This window comes from Myripristis murdjan, chromosome 1 (assembly GCF_902150065.1).
Source record: "Myripristis murdjan chromosome 1, fMyrMur1.1, whole genome shotgun sequence".
Taxonomy (NCBI): Eukaryota; Metazoa; Chordata; class Actinopteri; order Holocentriformes; family Holocentridae; genus Myripristis; species Myripristis murdjan.
This window is the reverse complement of record NC_043980.1, coordinates 21,529,486-21,552,961: the sequence shown is the minus strand read 5'-3', so window position 1 is coordinate 21,552,961 and position 23,476 is coordinate 21,529,486. Positions and strand designations below refer to the sequence as shown.

General features: G+C 43.5%; 1 protein-coding gene across 2 annotated transcripts in view; it reads right to left on the bottom strand.

Annotated features, from left to right (window-relative positions):
• Positions 1–2,378: 2,378 nt before the first annotated feature.
• slit2 (slit homolog 2 (Drosophila)) overlaps positions 2,379–23,476 on the bottom strand; it is a 93,452-nt gene continuing 72,354 nt past the window's right edge. Inside the window, exons 16-37 of one of the 2 annotated variants that reach the window (XM_030056971.1) lie at positions 23,178–23,252; positions 22,779–22,922; positions 22,369–22,512; positions 20,885–21,051; positions 20,176–20,308; positions 19,068–19,136; positions 18,562–18,633; positions 17,467–17,538; positions 17,225–17,296; positions 15,232–15,395; positions 13,469–13,593; positions 13,168–13,265; positions 11,514–11,653; positions 11,115–11,138; positions 9,018–9,111; positions 7,697–7,834; positions 6,978–7,218; positions 6,743–6,873; positions 6,271–6,425; positions 5,374–5,728; positions 4,314–4,528; positions 2,379–2,816 (exon numbers count right to left, since the gene is read on the bottom strand). In XM_030056971.1, the coding sequence (XP_029912831.1) occupies positions 2,560–2,816; positions 4,314–4,528; positions 5,374–5,728; positions 6,271–6,425; positions 6,743–6,873; positions 6,978–7,218; positions 7,697–7,834; positions 9,018–9,111; positions 11,115–11,138; positions 11,514–11,653; positions 13,168–13,265; positions 13,469–13,593; positions 15,232–15,395; positions 17,225–17,296; positions 17,467–17,538; positions 18,562–18,633; positions 19,068–19,136; positions 20,176–20,308; positions 20,885–21,051; positions 22,369–22,512; positions 22,779–22,922; positions 23,178–23,252 (3,085 nt within the window). In that variant the 3' untranslated portion in view covers positions 2,379–2,559. The remainder of the gene's footprint in view (positions 2,817–4,313; positions 4,529–5,373; positions 5,729–6,270; positions 6,426–6,742; positions 6,874–6,977; positions 7,219–7,696; positions 7,835–9,017; positions 9,112–11,114; positions 11,139–11,513; positions 11,654–13,167; positions 13,266–13,468; positions 13,594–15,231; positions 15,396–17,224; positions 17,297–17,466; positions 17,539–18,561; positions 18,634–19,067; positions 19,137–20,175; positions 20,309–20,884; positions 21,052–22,368; positions 22,513–22,778; positions 22,923–23,177; positions 23,253–23,476) is intronic. The other variant, XM_030056979.1, reaches the window with a different exon arrangement.

The following is a 23,476-nucleotide window of genomic DNA, read 5'->3' as shown; positions in this document are numbered from 1 at the left end:
ATCTCCTGTGTTCCCTTATCTCTCCAATCGACTGCTCACATACACACTGCCCTGGATGACACAGAGATAAAAAGTGATGTGTGCAGTTTTCATGTAACCTGCACATACCACATCACAGAACTGACAAAACCACACTGGCCCACGGAAGCTGTGTGGTCAGTGGTATGTGGGTTAAGGTTAAACTAAGGCATCATGTACATGTAATGAGGCAACATTACACCGATAACAGCTTTTTTATTGAATAACGGATCCTGACCAGCCAGAAATGTGTGATACATCTCCCAAACCACAGCTCCATAAAAACTGCATTTTCCCCCACTCTTGAATAGGTTTGGCAGGTTACTTGGTCTTACAGAACTGCTAATTCTTAAGCAGTTTCATTAGTGTGGGTTTAAGTGAGGTTTATCATCCCATGGTGAGCCTTAACACTGTTTCACTGGCTTTCCAACCAGGGTAAAAGTACTGGAGAAATACTGAATAGGCCTGCTAATTTTCAGTCACAGAAATAAAACTCTGAAAGACGCTGCAGGAAATATAAGCTCTCACAGATTCAGTACAAAAAACATTGGTGTCTGTGTTGGCTTTTAAAAACTGGCTGTACGCTAATGTGCACGCTCTCACATTCCTAAATAATGCAAAGGGGGTCTGGTGAGAATGAAAAATCCTTCATGAAAGTGTCTGAGGTGAGACAAGGAAGGAGTGGTGGCAGGGAGAGGAGAGGATGAGCACAAGTGACTGGCCTCTTCATGTGAGTAATTTATCCCACAGAGGACGACCGACTCGATCCTCGACCCTGCGATGCACAGAACGTCAGCATCAAACAAAATCTTTAGTGATCATTCGATGCTGTGGGGAGCATTTTTTGAATTGTGAGGCAAAAAAGGCAAAAGTGAGAAGTGTGAGGTAAATATTGTGTTTAATAAACAAACATCAGTCAGGGAACTGACATTAGTCTGGGGATGGGGTAGGGGGAATATAAAGCACAACGCACATGTGTAGAGGTGGGGGACATATTTATCTGTTACACAAGGCGCCCCGTACAGTAGGAGCAGGAAGTTCTATATAACATACAGATCAGGATCCAAGTCTACGGTACAAAAACTTAGCAGCAACATGTTAACATTGGAGACCGAGGGGCTAACAAAGTAGTTTCATTTAGAAAAAGTCACAGTATTCTTTAAGCATAAATTTGTTAAAAAGGTAAAAACAGTTCTAAGTATCCTCTAGGGTCATTGCTACTCACAAGATTTCTGTGTGAAATACATAGGTAGGGAAATTATCTATACATTTATACTCTAATATAAAGACCTTCTGGTAATGGCACAGTACAAACTCTCAGGAAACGCGACAAAAATATACAATGTCTTCACGTCACATTTGCAGATTAAAATGTAACTAAGGTTTCTGGCAAACACAATAGTTTCAGTGGTCAAAAAACAAAACAAAAACAAAACAAAACAAAACAAAAAAAACTTCTCTTCAACCAAAATAAAGGACAACCATTTTGTTAGTTTACCTATCTTGACAGATTATGTCTTTTTAATACAAAAATAAGAGGACAAATATAAATTAATATATATTAAAAGAATCAGATTGATACATGAGGGGATCTACTGAATAAGTACAGGTATTTATGATACAATAAATACTTGTCATTTATGAATGAATGGGGGGAAGATAAACAGAAAGTAGTGTATTTAACCTGGCCACTAATGTCTAACTTATAACTCCTCTTCTACAGGTGATCGCATTTGTATATATATTATATATATATATGCGTGTGTGTGATTGTATTGTTCAGTAGCTGTATAAAATGTCACAAGGTGTGTATGATTATGTTTACGTATAGCTGTGTGTAGGTTCATGCACACACACTTGTGCACACAGTTCAGGAGGTCGGTTAACGGAGACTGCAGACTACAGCTGTGGTTTCTGTGTTCTAGGGGGTTAACGCTGCCCGCCCTCTCCCATGCCTTAACTCAGCTCCTCCTAGTGGTGAGTCTGTGGTACTACCAGTTAAGGAAACTCCTAAAACACACACACAGACAGGAAGCAGGGAGTCTACAGGAAGTGGTCATCCATCAGTGACCGGTCAGTCCTCCAGGGAAGAGAGAGTGGCACACCATGGGAGTCATCGTGACCAACGGAAAGAAGCAGATGCAAGGAAAAAGTCAACTCCTGTGTTTTTTTGTCTTTTTCTCCACTTCATAATAAAAAATAAGTCTGTTTTTGTTTTTTTTTTTACAATAAAATTCAACATCCCCGCCAAGGAAGCATTGATCATCAGTCCAGCACTGACAAGAAAAGAAACTTTTTTTTTTTTTTAGCTGTTTCTCTTGTTTTTTTTTATTTTATTTTATTTATTTATTTTTTTCACCTTTTTCAGGGTTTTTACAAAACAGGGGGATGACTTGGAGGGGTGCAGGGTATTTTCAAGAGGGATCGGGAGCTTGGATGGGGATGAAGTAAGAGGGGCAGGAACACGAAACATCTGGAGAAGAGGAACTCTTCTGCTGAGGGTGTTGTCTTTTTTTTCTTTTTCTTCTTTTTATTTTTTTTTTACGAGGAACACTTTGTACAGCCACACTTGACCACCTTCTCCACTTCCTGGACAAAGGAGGAGCCGTCGGTGCACTGGAAGGTGTATTTCCTGCGTTTGCTACGGAGGGGGGTGCAGCAGGTGCCCTGTCCCCCTGCTCCCCCCTGGCAGCTGCCCCGGCACTCTAGACGGGAGACCTTCTCCTGGGTTTGGCACGCCGCGTAGCCTTGCTGTCTCTGGTAGACATCTCGGACCCGTTCCCCTCGGCAGGCCACCTCTGCAGGCAGGGGGAGAGAACAGAGGGGTCACAAGTCATCCTCATGGCTAAACTGACAACTACATCACAGTAACTCAGGCACCTGACAGCAGTGGGAGTAATTGCATTTACGTATGTTACTGTAATTGAGTAGCTTGTAGATGCCATGAAATGGACCGTTACTTTCTTGATTTTATGTAGCTCCTGTTGAAATGGGATACTTGCACACAACAGTAGTACAAACCAATAGGATATCAGTTTGGGAGAGAAATACAATTTTAATTGAAGGGATAGGTTGATGAGAAAGGATGTTTACAGATTTGAGAAGGTTTTACTGGTGGAAATTTTATTTTACACCCATTAGTGTAGGATGATTTTACCATTTAGGATACTTGGTTTTCCATAAAGTTATAAGTTATGTGAGGTAATTTTAACGGGGACTTTAATTGTACTTTTAATTGAGTGCATTTTTGCTCAAGTGTTGTACCTAACTACGTTTTTAAATCCTTTTTTTAAATTTTTTAAATTTCTATAAGGCGTCAAAAATGAGATCATCATATACTGACAGATGCTGGAGCCATTCACAGTGAACGATCCATCAGCAGAGATGAGAAGAGTAATCTGGCTGTACTTTGTTGGCGCAATCTTTTTGGACTTCCCAAATTTCCAGCTAAAAGAAGTCTGGTTTCAACTTTTACTCTCATCCTTTTAGAACTGCTGATCTCATTCTTTTAGAGTAATGTTTGTCAAAAGTAGCCTGAGTAACTTTTAACTATGACTACATTTTATATGAGCTCCTTTTTATGTTTACTTTTGTACATTTTATGGTATCACTTCTACTTCTAATTAAGTAAAATATGAGCAAACCAACAATAATGCTACTTAAATAGCAATTTCCTAGGACTCCTTCCACCACGCCAACAGATTAGTGGGCTTAAGTAAGAACAAGGAGGGGATGGAGAGAGATAGCTGAGGAAATGAGATACAGTGAGGGATGGCTTATAATTTGAGAGGAGGATAACAAGAAAATTGAAGGACAGGCAACAGAGAGTGCAAAGGAGACAAAGTAGAAGCGGTGGGTGGAGGTTAATTTTAATTTGTTGGACTAGAGCCAAGAAAAAAAACAAGAAAAACAGACAGGACAATGAGAAAGATGAGAGCAGGCAGTCTCACCTGAGTAACACCTCGCGTAGGATTGAGAGGAGGCTCAGTAGATGCTGAGTTGAAAGGGTTAGAAGTGTTATTGCGGAAAAATTAAGCACTGTTAGACACACACACACGCACACACTGCTGAGACTTTTGACAAGAGATTACGAGTAAAGAGCAGAGCAGAAACCTTGAGCAACATGCTCAATATAAAAAGTGGATCTTGTTATTTAAAAGAGCAGCTTTGAAAGTTCAGTTTATGCCTGAGGAATTCATTTACACAAACACATACACATGCACGTACACACACACACACACCACATACTTGTACACATGCTCCACACACTTAATTTGGATCCGTGTTTTTCTCACCTCTGTCACAAGCCTCTCCTGTATATCCGCTGTTACACTCGCAGTATGCCTTGCCCAGGCCAGACAGTCTGCATTTGCCATGTTTGCAGCGGGCCAGACTGCAGGGGTTGGCGGCTTCCTGGTCCTGCTCGTCACAGAGCACGCCAGCGAATCCAGGTTGGCAGCGGCAGGAGTAGGAGTAGGAGTTGATTGGCAGGCAGGTGCCATGGATACACCTGCAGGGCGGCGACGAGAGACACAGGAGAGGAACACAACTTAGGACTATTTCTCATCGACAGTATAAATCTGTAAAATTATTACTTTAGGTTTGTTTTCTGTTTGTTCCAATTTGGTTTCACACAACATATTTTTAAGTGGACCACCAAAAAAAAAAAATGCTGAGGGATATGTGGGAAGGGGCACTCACAAATAGAAATTTGTTAGTCAGAAATATAGCAGTGGAAATAAACAAACCTTGTGCGAGCACGCATACAAATTCTGGACTTCAAATTTGGCATGAAGAAAGTGGAGCCAGTGCCACAGTTACCTTTGCTGATATTGGCAGGAACCTTGCCTTGTTGTTCCTACCAACCACATTTGGAAGATGGTTCTCAGTATAAATGCTTGTTAAAGCATCACTATGAAAATAGCCGAGGGTCAATTGAAGTAAGGACCATTTAAACTCAAATGACAAAAAATGAGGAATGAACACAAAATTTGATTGTTGAAACTACATGATTGCTATTGTCAGCGTTTTGCTTAGTGTACCTTCAACGCTCTGGGTTGTAAACAATGCGTTGGCCCACTTTTGCTGCAATCAGACATCAATTGGACCAGAATCTTGACCAGAGTAGCACTGGAGCCTTAATGCGTTCCTATCATGACCTGCAGTAATAATACCTAGCCTGTGTGGTTCACTGTAATCGAATCACTTGGGTTTGTTTGGAAGTAGCTGAAGACCAGCTCTTGCGAGCCATCTTGGATGGATGTGGGCCAAAAAACCCTCTTGCTACCCTCTTTACCAAGTCTTCATGTAAGTCTTAATGTAGCAGCATGTGCATCATTTGAATCAGACACTCACTTGTTCCCATCACAGGGGTTGTTGACTTGCTGGTCACACAGCGTTCCAGTCCACCCGGGGTGGCAGGTGCAAGTGAAGCCGCTGTGCCCTGTTGGGTGGCAGTCACCGTGGACGCAGGCGCCTCTCTGGCAGGGCTGGCAGCCCGGCTCCACTCCTTGTCCCAGCCAATGTCCAGAGGTGGTTTGCCCTGAAGCAGCACCCGCTCCTCCTGGTCCCAGCCCGGCCCCAAGGTCCTGCAGCTTCCCATTGATGTAGAGGTTACGGAGGCAGCCATGGAAGCTGGTGCCGTTGCGACCACCTGAGCTGTGCTGCAGGGACGAAAGACCGCCAGAGACTGAGGCGCGCTCCGGCATACCTGGAGGTGTGAGGGGAGAGATTATAGAAGCAGTAATGTAGAGAGAAAATCTCAAAAGTTCCATTAATTCACATTCACATCTTGAGCAATAAGCAAATAGAATGCGTGTGCTTCCACTACAAGAATAAATGCAGTACAAAAGCATACAAAATAATAACAGATTTTTGGTTTGATCTCAGAGCAGTTTGGATGCAGAGACAATGATAAATATTTAAAATAAATTAAAACAAAATAAAAGGTTTCCCTCGTTAATATATAAAGTTATGCCGCAGGGTGGTCTGAAATCTAAAATCCAAATCAATCGTCTGCTCAATGAGAGGGTGGGGTGTGAGGGGTGCAAGGATGCTTGTGGTGAAAGGATGAAGTTTCTGTCTTGAATCATTATGTGCACAAGAATGCGTCTACACACAGACAGATAGGCGCCACCAGGATGACATAATGACCTGCATACCATGTAGCATTGTGGAGGGACATAATATAGACAGTAATGAGGCGGAGACAAGACACACACACACAAACACACATCATGCTCGAGTCCTTACCTCCCAGGTAAAGTGGAGAATCTATGCTGAGCGTGGACTGCTTGCTGAGCGAGTTCATGGATTTGGGCGGTCCGCCGTCGATCGACAGAGACAGAGTCTGATCGGCCGCGACTAACTCGACAGCATGGAAACTCCCATCATTCACTGTCTCCACGCTGAGAGAGAAAGACGGGGAGAGAACAGAGGTTTAGAGGTTTAAGGCCCAAGCATACTTGGTAAGAAAGAAATACCTCACTGATATTAAAAATCTCTTTCACAAGGGTGTCCTGGCCAAGATAGGCAACAGCACATATAATTGGTAACAAAAAATACAAGACATAAAATATAATACATTGAGAGCAAAATATAATGGGCTCAAAATACACAGAAGTATCCTGCTGCCTTCAATCTGCACATCTATATCTTTCCTCGGGTGAATGTAGCATCACTGTGGTAATGGTGGAAGTGTTTGGTAGTGCTCAGGTGTGTGTACCTGTATATGGCGGAGGGGGGGTACGATCCGGTGTCGTAACTGACTCGGAGACGTCCCCTGTGCAGCTCCATGGCGATGTGATCGTTGTCCCCTTTGTACAGCAGCACACCGCTGTCCTCATCTGTGGCAATCTGAGAACAGGATATTTATTGGGCTATTATAGTAACTAAAAGGCAGTTTAAATTACGTGTATATGTGTGTGTGTGTGTGACTGAGTGTGTGTGTGTGTGTGTACCTGTAGGCTGATGTTGGTGTGCGGTGAGATGAGATTGGAGGGAAGCTGCAGGTAGGACTCGCGGTCGATGAAGTTGACACTGACAAGCGTCTCGCAGCGCTCGCCTTGGTAGCCGTGGAGACACTGGCAGCGAGGGTCCGTTCCCATGACGACACACTGGGCCCCGTTGAGGCACTCATGGTTATCGCAGGGGCTGGTGCGAGGGAGGACCATAGGAGGGGAGAACTCGCAGAACAGCCCGCTGCAACACACACACACACACACACACACACACACACACACACACACATCAAATATAACAATTACGCCTAAGAGGACGTTCTTTCACTTTGATTATAAGTATGATGGTGACACCGTGGGTATGAGACACAGCTGGTTACCATCGGCAACACCAAAAATACTCATTATCGTAGTAAAGAATGTCCTTGAAGGTATTTTGGCTTTGGTAAAATAATTACCAAAGCATGTGAACTGTCTGAAAAGTTTCATTCAAAGTGAGACTGACAAACAAGAGCAAACCACTAAAGCACTGCAGCTCCCCGGAGCTGGAAGCAAACAACAAAGCCTGGCTTTGTTTGTTGGAATGCATCTTTTACCGATGAGACGGCCTGGCTGACACCACGTCTGTGTGCTGGTACTTGTGCAAATGTGTGAATGTATGAGTGTGTGTGTGTGTGTCTGAGTGTGTGCGTGCACGTGTGTGTGTGTGTGTGTCTCACCTGTATCCCTCTGGACAGACGCAGGTGTATCCGTTAACGGCGTCAATACACTGACCGCCGTTCTGACACTTGTTCTCTTCACAGTCGTTATAGTCCTGCTCACAGTGCTCCCCTACATAGCCTGGAGTGCACTCACACCTGGGATACACACACACACACACACACACACACACACACACAGAGAGAGAGAAAGAGAGAGATGGAAAATGTATTTATGAACGGATTAGGTACAATCTTTGCTTGTGTTATGGCATTAGAAGACATTCAGTACTGCTGGTGAAACACACTGATTCCCTCCTGACCCAGACAAAACATAACCTGGGGCTGCACAAACACCGCGTAATGAAAACAACACACACGTCCTCCTCTTAACCAGGGGCTGGACAGAATACGACATCTGGAGGAAAAATGTGCACAGCAAAAGTTACAGCTGGTGGAAAAATTCAATACAGCACAGCATCGTGATATTTTGTGTGGCGATGCTGTGTTGATACATGGAAACCAGGTATCCGTATTGTATCACCAAGAACTGATGCAACATTTTTGACAGGTTTTTATGACAGTTTGTTGGAGTTGTTCAGTCTGTCTGCTTGACAATGCCATTTTGCTGCAATAAAAATGATTGAAGTGAGTTGAACAGAATGAAAACTTTATCTTATTAGATAAGATTTTGACAAAGTTTTCCATTGAGGACATAATTTGTAGTTGAAAAGAGTTAATATCGCAATATATCATATATCACAGTACATGTTATCGCAATACAAAGTATACACAGTATATTGCACAACACAATTCGTGACTTAAGTATGATAATATTGCATCATGGGGCCTCTGATGAATCCCAGCCCTAACTCCTGAGGTATTTACTGGTATAAAAACACCAAAACCATCCAAAACCATTCCAAACATCCCCTGTATCTAGGTGTTAATAAATCTGTAAAATTTTGGCAGCAGGCAGAGGCAGACTGAGCTGACGCTGGTGCACATCGCTAGGGAGTGAAACTGAAATGAGGTTCAGATAAGATCTGGACAGGAAACCTTATGAGGGAGCCACACTCACACTTGCACTCCCAAAACACGCACACACACACGCACGCACGCACGCACGCACACACACACACACACACACACACACATGCAGCTTATCTCTGGGGGCAAAAATCAGCAGCTCATTTATTTCAGTGTGAGAAATGTTAGTACTCAAATCCTGAGGGAAAGAAACAAGAAAACTCCACCAACTTTGCGTGCGTGTGTGCGTGTGTGTGTGTGTGTGTATGTGTGTGTGTGTGTGTGTGTGTGTGTGTGTGTCTAGTCCACTCACTTGTATCCATCTGGGGTCAGAATGCACTTTGAGTCGAGGTGACATGGGTTCAGCTCTGGAGCGCAGAAATCCAGTTTCTCTTCGCACAGTTCCCCTATGAACACAAGCCCATGTACACACACACACACACACACACACACACACACACACACACCCACACACAAACAACTGTGAGTACATGTCCTGTCACTCTGTGGCCTTTCCATCGTCTTTTGCTCTGCTTGCTAAATTAATAAAGCCTGCTTATTCCAAGCCATAAAATATTAAATCAAATTATAAACCACCTCCTCTATTTTCAGCACTAACTCCCTCACAGTGTGCTTGTACTGGCACATGCTGGCATGGTTGAGCGTGTGTGTATAGGTGTATAGGTGTTTTTGTGTTTTTTAGGCAGTATGGGTGTGTATTCAGATGATGGATGACTCTCTTGCGGCCACAGGGAATACAGGGGTCTGATAAATGACCTCATCTCTGGGAACGTCGTACTCCCGGTGATATTCCTGTGTGTATCCCTGATGTTCCCCAAGCTCCAAAATGCTCCTACGCCACATTATTGACCAGGCACCAGGGAACAAACCAATACCCCTGACATTACAAGACTCACTCGGGGAACAATTATGTGATTGCTCCGGAATCGATGAGGCTGTTTGTGGAATGATGATTTGTGTTTGTTTGTGTGTGCATGCATCTGAGCGCCTATCCTGCAAACAAGCCCTCATAGTCTGGGCGGGAGTGAAATCCTGGCAAACGCGGTGGACGGACGATAACACGTCAGCGTCGAATAAAACATGCACAAAATCTTGACAATGTGATATTACGGCATGCTGAAAAATTCATATTAGAACAGCGTTGGAAACTATGCGAGGCACTCACTAAATTCTCATTTGCACAGTGCTGATAACAAAGAAAAAACTTAAATCTAATATGACTAACCCAACTAGAGCGAGGTAGCGCAGACCAAGATTGTGTAAAAAATCCATACATTTATGCCTCAGCTGATTTGCATGAGTGCTTAATAATTGCAATCTAATAAAAAAAAAAAGTGAGATTTGAGTATTGTTTCCAGTCATTTTGTTCAGTTTTAGATCTGCTATTCCACTCTATTATCTTCTGCTGCACTGATATAAGAAAGATATTTAGCTGCAGACTACAAAAAAGCAGTGCAGGCAGCAACCACAGGCAACCATGGGTAAAATCTTACTGGAAAACAGCAGCAAAGCATATTTTTACCACTTATGCACGGTGCGATCTATCCATGAAGATAGTTTCTGTGTGATTTGGTGAGGTTTCCATTCCACCTTCACGTGCCCAAATACAATGGAGCTGGATGGGTGTTCATTTGTGGGGCTCAAACTATAAAAAAACTCAAAACTCAACAGCAGCAGTTCTTTCCAAAAACAATGATATGGAAATCTCACCTGATCCATAACCCTCTGATTCGTACTTGGTGGATACACTTTACCAGGAAATAGTTCCCAACAAAATCATTCATTAGTTTTGCTGATTTGAGCTCCACCAACAAAAATTCATCCCTGACAAGACCCAATGTATTTGGGTGAAGAGTGACGGGGGGGAGCTCATGTCTGAATGGACACATCGCTAAATCACACAGAAACTATCTGGATGGATTGAGGGATAAGTGAGAGAATATCTTAGTTTGGGTAGTTTGGGTGAACTTTTTCTTTAACGTTCACTCATTGGTACAGACTGTCATATCCACATTTATTCAATGTCAAAATGTTTGCCGGGCATATTGTGACACAGTTGCAATCTTTTGACTTCAAACTGTGGACGGCAGAGCTATTTATGTGAAGCGGAGAGCAGAGAAACGGCAGATACCTGAAAGGACTAATGACCAACCAAATGGTCCGCTTGAACATCAAGGACATGCAGTGATTACAAGGCTGAACAATGAGCAAGGCTGCATAATTTAAATCTATGGCATTGATTATACAATTTTGAAGGACAGGAGCATGGAAAGAGCACAGGAATAAAGGGAAGGTAGGAAGGAATGGAGGCAGGAAGGAAGGAAGGAAGGAAGGAAAGAAGGAAGGAAGGAGTGAGGGACAGGAAGGAGAGAGAGAAGAACAGACTAACCTCTCTCCACCTCATTGGTAGCAGCTGCAACCACAGAGACAGACGACAGATGAGAGAGAGAGAGAGAGAGAGACAGGAAAGCAGAGCGAGACAGGAGAGAAACAAAGAAAAGCGAGACACAGAAAGAGAGAGAACAGAGTCGCCACAAAGGTTAGCAGTTAGCGATGGCCGGCACACTACAAAAGCAGACAAACAAGTGGCAACACACCAGCGTTAGTCAGAGGAGTGTGTGTGTGTGATCAGCGTAACATTGCCTCTGTGTTTCCATGTGCTCAAAAATGAATGTGGGTTTTAATGTTGATAGGCATGCATGCGTGTGTGTGTGTGTGTGTGTGTGTGTGTGTGTGTGTGTGTGTGTGTGTGTGTGTTCACGCTCACAGGAGTGTGTTTGTGTGTTACCTGTGTATTCTGGTGAACACATGCATGTGTAGTTGTTGATCCCATCAACGCAGGTGGAGTTGTTCTCACAGTCATTATCTTCACAATCATCGATGTTGATCTCACACATGTCGCCTTCAAATCCCTCGGGACACACACACCTGAGAACACACACACACACACAGACACACACACACACACACACACATGAACACACATCCACATACAGGACATGGTCAACTGAACTTGAATCACACTGTCTCTCTCTTTCTCTCTCTCTCTGTCTCTCTCTCTCACTAACACACACACACACACACACACACACACACACACACACAGTTCACATAACAGCAGCGTCAGCTCCATCTAAATATCCCCAGCGGAAAGTCATTATTCTGTTAACGTAAGCGTGCCTCAACTCTATAACTACTACTCAGGTTTATTACTGCATACACACGCACACACAGACACACACACGCACACACACACACACACACGCACACACACACACAAACGCACGCACACGCGCACATCGAGCAGTATATTATGGACCTAATAAAGAGCTCTTATGCGGCACGTACTCAGGTGGATTAATATCTCATTATATAGTCAACGACAGCTCTTCACGATGAATACCCCCGCACCCCCGTGACACCACAGAAGAAAATAAGGTGTACAAAGACGGAGATATAGAAATAGAGAGAGGGACGCAGCAAGAAATGCAAGGTCAGCGGGGTTAAGAAAATAAAAGAAAACAGACTCAGCGACTGAGAGAGAGACGAGAGATAGAGACAGAGACAGAGAGAAAGAGACAGAGAAAAGGAGGAGATGTGATATAGGGCTGAGTGGGTGGCTCTAATATCCGAGGAACATGCAGACAGGCGTTGGCTGCACCCCCCCCCGCCCCCCTCCCGGTGCCACATTAATACTAAACAGCCTAATGAAGAGAAGGCTATTCTCCCAGCAGCACAGACCCGCTCACAGACAGGAGGCGAACGGGCCCCGTTCCCCTGAGCCCCGCCACCGCCCGTAAATTCATCCCGCTCGTCATTAGCGGTGCCGCTCCTGTCTGATGAGCGTCTGCCGGTCACAAACTACGTCTGCTGTGTTCTCGGTAATCACTGCTTCACCGGTAAATGGATAATCCAGTCGTGATTCAACACATCTGCATCTTATGCTGCGGTGGAAACAAGCTTGAGTGAGCTCTGAAAATGTGTGCTTAATGGTTGCTTTGTCCCAGTGGTTTTCAAAGTGGGCTCCTCGGGGGGCTATCGGGGGGCCTAGTTTAATTTTACTATAATTGAATACGCTACAAATGATTAGGATATAAAAATCGGAGTCATTGAGGATTATGCTTTGATTTCCCTTCTTTGAATGATGTTTGTGTTCAAGAATGACATCCAAACTTATGAACACATATAATGAACACAAACCGAAATGTGTTTTCTTAGCAGGCTCCTGAGGGAAAGCCACTTCAAAAGATGTGTTGTGGTTTAATGAACGTCGACATGGGGGGTCCCGGACATGAAAAAAAGCTCTAAAACCCCTGCTTTATAGGATCTGTGTTTGTAATACTTTGTAGGATTAGTGTATGTGTGCTTGTAATGTGTTTGTATATATATGTGTGTATGTGTGTGTGTGTGTGTGTGTGTGTGTGTCTATATGAGTCTCTCACCAGAAGTTATTCTCTCCTCCTTCCTTCAGGTGGCAAGTGCCTCCGTTCTGGCAGGGGTTACTGATACAGGCATGGATGGGCTCCTCGCAGTTTTGGCCCTACACTCACACACACACACACACACACACATACACACAACACATAGTCAGAGAGAGACCTGTTTCTTGATACCACTGAAACATCTGCTCATGAAAGCTTCTCATTATCACCTTGTCATTTGGATATTCTCTCACCCAAAAATTGCACCAAAACTTCACAAATGATGTAATGTGTGTGTGTGTGTGTGAGAGAGTATGCATACCTTAAATCCATAAGGACAAGTGCAGCGGTAGTAGTGTACAGGATCGTTGGAACAGGTGCCATCGTTCTTGCAGGGGCTGGACAGACAGGGGTCACACTTCGCCTGGATGCTCACATCCACTGGACCTGTTTGACACATGCACACGCACACACACACACACACACACACACACACACACACACACACACACACCAGGGATATGAACAAGATTTATTTGAACATCTGGGTTCAGAAGTGTAAGAGGAGTCACAATTCATACGTCACCACTCAGTCAGACAATCAGACACCTGCACATTGTCAGGGACCTGCAAGAACCTGGCATCTCTCCAGAAAGTCTCCAATCATTTTAGGGAGTGCAGAACAGCTGTCAGATTTTCACATTAATGTTGCATGAAAGACAAACAAACAAACAAAAACCGCAGTCCCTTTTACTGTCACGTAAACCAAATGCTTCGAAACGTCGTAGAATAAAATGTAGACAAACGTTAGAGGCAAAACTGGATATCAAGAGGAGAGATACAAGGTTTCCTTTGCAGGACGGTGACGTTGCACTAAACATATTTCCAAGACAAAACACCAAGTTTGGGTCAAACACTGCAGGTAAGGACATTAGGACGGAAAGGGAACAGCAGAGGCGCATTCTGGTCAAATTTAAGATCAGAGGAGGAGGAGAGCTGGGCTGGGACTGGTTCTAGGAGCTGGGGGAGGCGGGACTGAGGAGGTAATACTGCGATGTGATTGGCTACTTTACCTGGCACCAGAAAACCACAAGGCCCGGGGACTTCTACAGCGCGTCAGTTAGATTAGGTTAAAAATAGATTTTAGTGATGTATTCATACTTGATGGAATAATAATAGATTTAGAGTTAGGGACAACAGTTAGTGGTATTTTGCGATGAAAACTGCTCACAAACAAATTTGCGGATTCTAAAATTCAAAAGTGCACTATGTGTTTTATCTGACGACTAGATAGTATTAAGAACAGTAAGAAATTTTGTGTGTAAAATTCTCGCAAAGCCACTAATTTCTCCTTTCCTCTCTGTCTCTTTCCCCTCTAAAAATACATGTCATGGCAGTACGGAGGCCAGCTAAGGACAAACTTTTCTAAGCTCAGTGCCTGCAAGATCATAGTCAGGCTAAACCAACCACTAAAGGGACCTGCAAAAAAAAAAAAAGGCTTTTTCATGCTAAATGCAGTCCTGTATTGATCTGAGTTTTGCTATGTCTCTTATTCTGTTCTCTTTCTGGCACAGAGCATGGCCTTTATTTGGCCTCAGTTGTTGCGCTCACTCGCTTCATGGACTTTTATCATTGTTTAGTTTTCAGAAATGGGAGGGGGAGAGTGCTTCCTTTAAACAGTAGGGGAATGAGTGGGAGGAGCTTGACTCTGGCACGGATTTTGGCAACAAACGCTGGAGAGGAGGATGAAGGGGCTGAATTAACAACATGGCTCGTCCGTGGTAGTTGGTCTTGGTTTATATTATTTTGTCTCAGAAAGTTAAAACAGGTTTTCATTGTGTAGGGTTAAAATCCTGAGTATTAATGGCAGCTTGTGGTCTGCTCTAGCAAGCATGTGTGTGTATGTGTGTGTGTGTTGGATGGCTCGCCACAAAATCAGTCTGCTTGTTTGTAGAGTGTGTATGAGCAAACTCCTGTTTTTGGACACCTAACAGGGAGCATCTGTACATTTGTTTACATGCTGGAACATCTTTGTGTTGTGCCACTGTAGTGAGTTTGTGTGTATTTGTATGGGAGTGTGTTTACCTGTGCAGGTGAACTTCTTGGAGGGCGTAGTGAGAAGCAGTTTGTCTGTCATGTCACCCGGTCCGGCACAGCGGGCGATGCCGGGCTCCTTGTAGCCACTCTTCACCCAGTCAGACAGCCACTGCATGTGGCAGTCACAGTAGAGCGGGTTGGCACCCAACGCGCTGCCAGGGACGACAGGAGGAGAGGGACAGCACCGCCAACAGTGTTCAGTGATCACAGTAAATACAGAGGATATAAATACAGAGGATACATAGGAATGAGATTTCATTCACATAAAATTAAAGGAAAGACATGTATTTCAAATACACATGACACACTGTGTAAATGAGACATCAAAGTTGCTGAAAGGTTTATTTTTTCACTTGGACCAAGCCAGGCTAATGACTCCCATAGACTTCAAGTCTTTATGCTAAGCTAACACGTAATGCTACCCATATGAACTGAACCACTGGACGAACAGAAGTGAAAATGGGACTGAACATCTTGTCTCAGTCTGGATATGTCGGAAAAAGGGGCATTTTGCCAAAAACATTGGAGTTATTCTTCTACATGTTAGGGCTGGGTATAGGCGCTGATTTCCCGAAACTTCAAGTCACTAGGTGAATTTGATTTCTGATTTGATTCAATTCAGTACCGATTTCGTTGAGGATTTTTTTCAGTTACAATACCAGTTTTGCTCAAATATGCAAGATATTCTCAGAGAACTAATGCTGTAAATTGTAAAAGGAACCCTCTAACTTTATTTATGTTTTCATCAAGAATTGGCCCAAAACAGCTACATTAATGTATTTTTTTTATTTTTATTTAAATGACCAACACACTGCAGCAGTTAGCACAATATAGAGCAACCCCACAGACTTAGAGCAAAACATTAAAACACCAATTCAGGGATTAAATCAATTAATAATCAGATTGTTTTGAAGACTGATTGAAACCGATTTATTGATTAATTAAACCCAGCCCCACTACATTTAACACTTTTAACACTTGTTTACCAGTGAAAAGCCCTACAAATACAGGGTGTGTGTAAGAGATGCTACCCTTTCCTCTTTCATCACTTATGGCCCCCTGGAGGTGTGTGTTGGTGTGTGTATCTGCAGAAACCCAGCCCTATGCCTGGATTTTCTTGTTTTGCTGAGCTCGCGACTCTTCTGGGCGTCAACCTTTGGGCAGTGGGTGTGTCGCTCCCAGCCAATAACAGTGCCAGATCGACGGTACAACATCCAATAGGACGCTATGAAAATCGCAGACGTGGATCGCAGATTATGGAAAATAGCGTGGTGACTCTGGGGTTGGCTTTCGCCCGTTGGCGAGCACTGAAGGAGAGGATGAGGATGAAGAACGACACGGTGTTGGCCTGTTTTCTGTTGGACAAGTAGATGCTGGCAGTGCATTTTTTTTTCCCAAGTATGGTGATGGAATTTTTTACATTTTTGGACAGTTGTTTCATTCCGTCGCCATCCTGGGAAACAATAACGCGCTGCTGGCGGCTACCTTAGCCAGGGAAGGGGCCAACTGTGAATGTTGGGTTTGCAAATCGGACAAATCCTACTCATTCTGCCTTTAAGTAATTATCTGGATCGACTCTAATGCTGCAGGACAGGTGGTGGCTATACTCAAGACACTGGTGTGAGCCCTCAGCTACTCTGTATCCAAGTTTAACAAAGGAGAGGACGAGGGAGGGGGGCTGTTGACAGGTTTGTTGCTCAGCTACTTTTGGCAGCCCAATATCTTTACAGACAAGCCTCACTGAATAGACATTTTCCTTTTGGGCGATGAGAAAAGGCTCTTTTGTCATGATAATGTGTTTTTCCTTTTTGCAATTCTATAATGTGAGAAGGTAGACACTTCTATCACAGAGAGAGATGTGAGCAGTGATGTGATGTGGTGTTTGTCCGTGTGTGTACGTGTGAATATGTGCATATGTGTCTATATGTGTGTGTGTGTGTGTGTGTGTGTGTGTTTGTGTGTGTTTGTTCATGCCACTCACAGGTGGGAGAGCGATGATAGGTCTTTGAAGGCTCCCTCTGGTATCACTGAGATGTCGTTACCATGGAGAGATCTTAGAGGCAGCGAGAGAAATTGGAAAAGAGAAACAAAGCGCACAGAGGCAGAGAGGGGAAGGAATGTTAAGAGTCTGGTTCACTTATTTAACATCAATCTGCCTAAAGACGGTCTTTATAACATTTCTCAGTCATCCACACGCCAGAGTGTAGCGGTGCAGATACTCACAGCAGGCGGAGAGACTTGAGTCCATCAAACGCCCTCACTGGTATGCACCGCAGGCGGTTGTAGCTCAGGATGCTTTACACACACAATAAACGAGTTAGCATGGAGAGAAACAACGGCGCAGTAATTCCTATAAGACCTCAAATGCAGCAAGGCATTTCATTTCAGAGCACAGCCGTGTTTACGACTTCACATTCTGTTGGGCAAAGCAGTCGAGCAAACACAGACACATAATTCAGCATGCTCGTCGGCACAAACACACACGTCCGTCCATCCTGGAAAGCACACACACACACACACACACACAAACTTGAGCTTGCACACAGACAACAGACACCCAGAACAATCTAATAAGTGAAAAAAAATCTCCCTTGCCCTTAGTTTTAGGAGCGATTGGGTCCTTTTCAGGGACAACTTTATTGAACTATGAAATAATACATTGCATATTGGCAAAAACAATGAAAACTCAATTTGTACTAATAAAGTTTGTTTTAATGTCTTTCCCATGGCTGGAAACTGGTAGGAGGCTTTGCAGAGGAGGATGGTGCTGTTTTCTCCCATCTGTTCCCAACTACTTCAACTTCCACACTTGGAATGTTGAGTTGTTGTTTTTTTTTTTTTTTTAATTTTTTTTTCTATATTGTTTTTTTTTTTTTTTTTTCCTAGTATTATCGACAAAAATTATTATGGGAGGTCAGTATCTTCTTGCATGTCTGCATGGTGACAACATTTTCTACCACTATGTAATGGCTATGTTGTTTTCTTATAAAGACAAACAAACAAACAAAAACCCCCACTATTTTTTCTTGCCCAGAATGCACTGGAAAAAACTGCTCACTTACATTACCTGCAGTGGCCCACAAGGGACAATATTTATGTGTAATTATCTGACAATTTGCAATATGCAAAAAAGGGAACTCCTACTTTCACAGGCATTTTACTTTTACACGTATTTTCCCCAGCATTTATTTCTGGTTCCCAGGACACATACAGAGATACACACACACACACAGTCACACACACACACACACACACACACACACAGTCACACACACACACACACAAAATGCAGAGAGACTGATGTAAAGCCAGACTCACAGGGTAAGCAGCTCGGACATGTTACTGAGGCTGTGGTTCGACAACGTGCTGATCTGGTTGTTACTCAAATCACTGAAAAGGAAAACCACAACAGATACATAAAACACACACAGGCACACACGTCAACACATGCACAAATGTGCCTAAAGACAGACATACACACACACACACTCACAGACTACAGTATATGTAGTGTAGCCCTACGTGTTGCTCTTATGTACACTGCTGTACTTCATCATGTTTACATGTCTTCACGCCCACATCAGGGCCACAACAAATCACAGAAACACACGAAGTGATAAAACACAGATCGCTGACAGAGTTAGTATTGGTTTTCAAAAGCATAGAACACACTGCAGGTCAAGTCCCAATCCTAACTGAGAGTTTATGGTGGTGTGTTTGCATGTACTTAAGTAAAAAAAGAAAAATGTGTGGGTTATGATATGTGGGTTAATTTCTGTTTGTGTGTGTGTTAGTGTGTTGAGGGTTGCATGGGCGAGACTCACATGAGTGTTAAGTGCTTGTAATTGGAGAGTTCAACAGGGACCTGAGTGAAGTGGTTACCATCCAGATACCTGAGAGATACAGAGAGAGAGAGAGAGAGAGAGAGAGAGAGAGAGAGAGAGAGAGAGACAGAGAGAGAGAGAGTGAGAGAGAATGGTGGTGGTGGGGTTGGGGGCGATTAAGTACAGAAGGATTTGGTTTGGAAACAAATGTGCATGCAAAATATGGGAGATGTAACGAGCGTTGGGAAAGTCAAGTAAGAGAGAGAGAAAAATGGGAGGAGAGAGAATGAATTTATTTAACCATGTGGGAAATTCCTCATCTCCAGCAGTGTGAACAGTCATTACTGCAGGAGCCATAACAAACACTGGAGTTTAATATCCCCACAGGCATCCTAATATACTCTCTCTCTCCCTCTCTCTCTCTCACACACACACTCACACACATAAACACATATAGCCGCTGAGATCCTGCTGCTGTTGTTGCGTGACAGTCTGCTATTAATTCAGTGTATTAATTAAGTCTTTGTTAATATTGCAGAAATGCATGTCCTCTACAGGAGGAACAGCCAAATGATTGAAAATACCACCTAGACCGCCGTCTGCTGATGTCAGTCGGCCGATATTATCGCCCGATATTGGCCTATCACAGCTATCCTTGAATCATATTGGTGTATGCTGACAGATATGCAGTGATATAAAAAGGTTTGTAGCAGGTTTGGTTTTAAACCACTGGTATAAAACGCATCATGAAACAATGGAGGCTCCAAGCGCTCTTGTTAGGCCCGGCCTGGGCCACCATAGTGCAGCAGGTAGGCCACAATCATATTATCATTTTTGTGCGAGTTGTTTTCTTGAATTGTCCTCCAGTTTTTAGGGTTTTAAAAGTGGCCCATTGTGTCTTTTTCGGTGTATGCTTGCCAATATCGAGTGATGTGAGAGAAATATCCCCTGAGCTGCACGTTACACGCTGTCCAGGTGCTAGTTGCAGTTTTGGGAGTTTATTTGACATTTATATCAAGGATTTTTTTTATTCAATACAGAGAAGGGTTGATGGAAACAGGGTTAATGAACGGTAAACAGGGTGGTACGTGTGCCTGGCTAAACTCACAGCTCAGTGGTCTCCTTGGGCAGGCCTTTGGGCAGCGTGGTGAGGCCTTTGTTGCTGCAGCGCACCACCGTGTCGAGACAGGAGCACTCTGCTGGACACCTCAACACCGGAGAGCAGCTGTTCTCATCGTTACCTGATGAGGAGGACGGGTGGAAATGAAAGGGAGTGAGGGAGAAAAAATAGCAGCGGAAAGGGAAGATGGAAGATAGAGAAGTAAAGAAGGAAAGAGTGAAGAAGGAGAAAAATTAAATAGGTAAAAAGGGGTGACAACAGTAGCACTGGCACTTTTATCAACCCCTATCTCCAGCCAGTCTCATATAGCTCGTGCCAAAGAATGGAGCATTGCCTGTCACTGCTGTGAAAATAGAAGATCACTTTCCACAAGGGTCACGCTTGTTAAAGTCACAATGAAACAGCACTTTGAGAGCCTCTTGCTTCTTGAATTTGCTGTATTTCCTGTTGAAATAGGTTGTTGGAGTGGGACTTACCACAAAGAGGCACCTTTCAAAAGTGTAAACCAATGGTACATCAATTAGGAAGAGTTTCTTTGGCATTTATTATTGAAATAGATGAACGTTTTCTTAATTGTGACTTAAAATGTAAATTACACACCACTTGTAATTCTGTAAATTAAAGTAAAAGGGTACTCGTCTGCCAAAAATAAAGCAAGCAAAACAAAATGTCCATCTGGCAGAGGGAAATTACTAACCGTCATCACAGGCAAAGTCCTGGACAGCCACATCCTGGATGGGAATCTCCTTCAGGAAGTAAGGGCTCTGGCAGCGAGGGTTTCCCGTGACGATGCGCTTCCTCCTCAGCCAATCACCGAGCCAGGCCAGGTGGCAGTTACAGTTGAAGGGATTTGCCAGAAGGTTCCTGGGGAAGACACACAGTGACAGTTTCTAACCTGAAATGGCATCTCTTTGCTACAAGAGTAATTAAAAAGAAGCACAGCTTAGAAATATGCTCCCCAAAATCTGGATTGTTTTCATATTTAGATGCTCGGTTCTTTGAAACAATGTGCAGAGTCTATCTCCTTTCAGATGAATTACTCTTGAATTATTCTTTAGATTTTCTTTAACCTGCTGAGATTAATTCATAGGAAAGCAAACAAAACTATTTGCTCAAGCTGTTTTAATGCGACAAAGATGAGAGAGGACATGTTGATGAACGGTGGATAATTGTAAGTCTAGAAACAACACAGAGTGCAGATATGATCTACTTCCATTAGGCAAATTTGTCAGGTACATGAATCCATAGAGCTGGGCCAGAATGGTCTATTACTCAGTCAAAATGCGGCTATTCAACTAGGCTTGTTTATTTCTATATTTTATTTTTTGCCTCTGAGATTCGTATAACAACATACCATTGTGATGCTGATTAAGCTTTCATTATTAAGGCAGATAAGAGGCCTATCCAAAGCAAAGTCTACAGGCGTTTTCACATTTTTTCAACTCAGTGGAATAATTGATACCTCGTTGTATTGTTCATTTGGCTCGGTTTAGTTTCACACGGCAAAAAATTCAATTGAACCAAAGTGCACCAACAAAAGCCACGTGGGAGCTGTCAGCCTGCTCGTTGGTCAGAATCTGACAACATCACTGGTTAAAAGGCAGAGAAAGGGAGTGTTTACTTTGGGGATGATTTTTATTTTACCTCTCTCACTTATTGTACAAGCACATTTGGCCAATACAGTATCAAACACCAGGCACGGAGCACCACTGGCATTTCTTACTGGCATTTCTACTTAGTTGCTTCTTTTTGTTAGTAATTCCGAGTCGGCAAGGCAAGTATGACCTACGGGAGCTCCCTCAGCTCAAAATGCATTATGCTTCCTGTACTTCAGTTCACGCGGACATCGCAAATGAACGGTCTGGAGTTAATTTATACTTGTGCCAAGACCACCTCCACAACAGGGTCTTGGTCCATTTTTTTTGGTCCACACCCAAGTATGATTGCTGGTTTCACACCTGCCTGAATGAACTGCACCAAGCAGGGAAACACAGCAGAATTCAATTCAATCAGCCCAAACAAAGCATGTGTGAAAGAGCGCTAATTTAAAACAGGCCTTTCTTAAGACTAGTTGAATAAGCAAACTAATTAGCCTTGTCGACCTTGGAGAAAAATTGACTTTTCCTCATCCCTAGTCCACAGAGAATGTGTGTGTGTGTGTGTGTGTGTGTGTTTACTCACAGTGTGGACAAGGAGTGCAGTGTGTCGAAGGCCCCGGGGTTCATGGAGGTGATCTGGTTGTCGTAGAGCGACAACAAACGCACCGAACTCAATCCCACGAAGCTGCTGTTACTCACGCAGCTGATTCGATTACTCCTCAGCATGCTGCTCACACACACCACAGACACAAGTGTCAAGTGCATTATTTAGGGAAAACACTTTATGAAATAAAAATGATTACAATAAAAAACTGATTTGTACATCCTCATGCAGATATGAGCATAAATCTTTTAAAAATCCATTTGTCAGTGTCCACAGTGTGTGAGTGCATATTTGAATTTGATTTGCATGAACACTTGATATGATAATGTGATTGCATATATGCATGTATTTGAAAGAGAGAGAGTGTGTGTGTGTGTGTGTGTACCCACAGTGTGCGGAGGCCACTGAGTCCCTTCAGCATGCGGTGGTGTATGTTCTCCAGTCTGTTGGAGGTCAGAATCAGCTCATTGACCCCCGAGGCTCCTTCAAACGTTCCCTCCTCTATGTCAGTGATGCGATTATTACTCAGGTTACTGCAAGAAACAGTGAAAAGGAGAGAGAAGAAAGGGATGGAGAGGAAGCGGCAGATATTGAGAGGCAGAGAAAGGCAGAGGAAGGGAAGTCAGCAAAGAAAGAGAGAGACAAACGCGGGGAGACAGAGAGAACAGACAGCTAATTGTAATTACTCTAAAGGTATTTCCACATCCTCATGCACCACTTGCACTCGCTGCGTGACCTGCATATGACTTTGTTCTCGTTATATTTACAGTACAACATGTCTGACTCACATCTTCCTCAGCTGAGGCAACTTTTTGAAGATCCCCGTGGCCTCCAGCACAGTGAATTCATTGTTGTTAAGACGCCTAGGAACAGAGAGACAGAAGAGGTAGAGACAGAGAGAGAGAGCAAGAGAGGGAACAAAGGGAGAGGGAGGCCGAGACAGAAGAAGAGATCGAGTCAAAGAGGTTTCATTTATTCATACTGTAAGAGTGGCCACACACACACACACACACACACACACACACACACACTTGCACACACACACGCAATGCAAACTAGGCCTGGGAGACGATCCCAAAAGGAATCG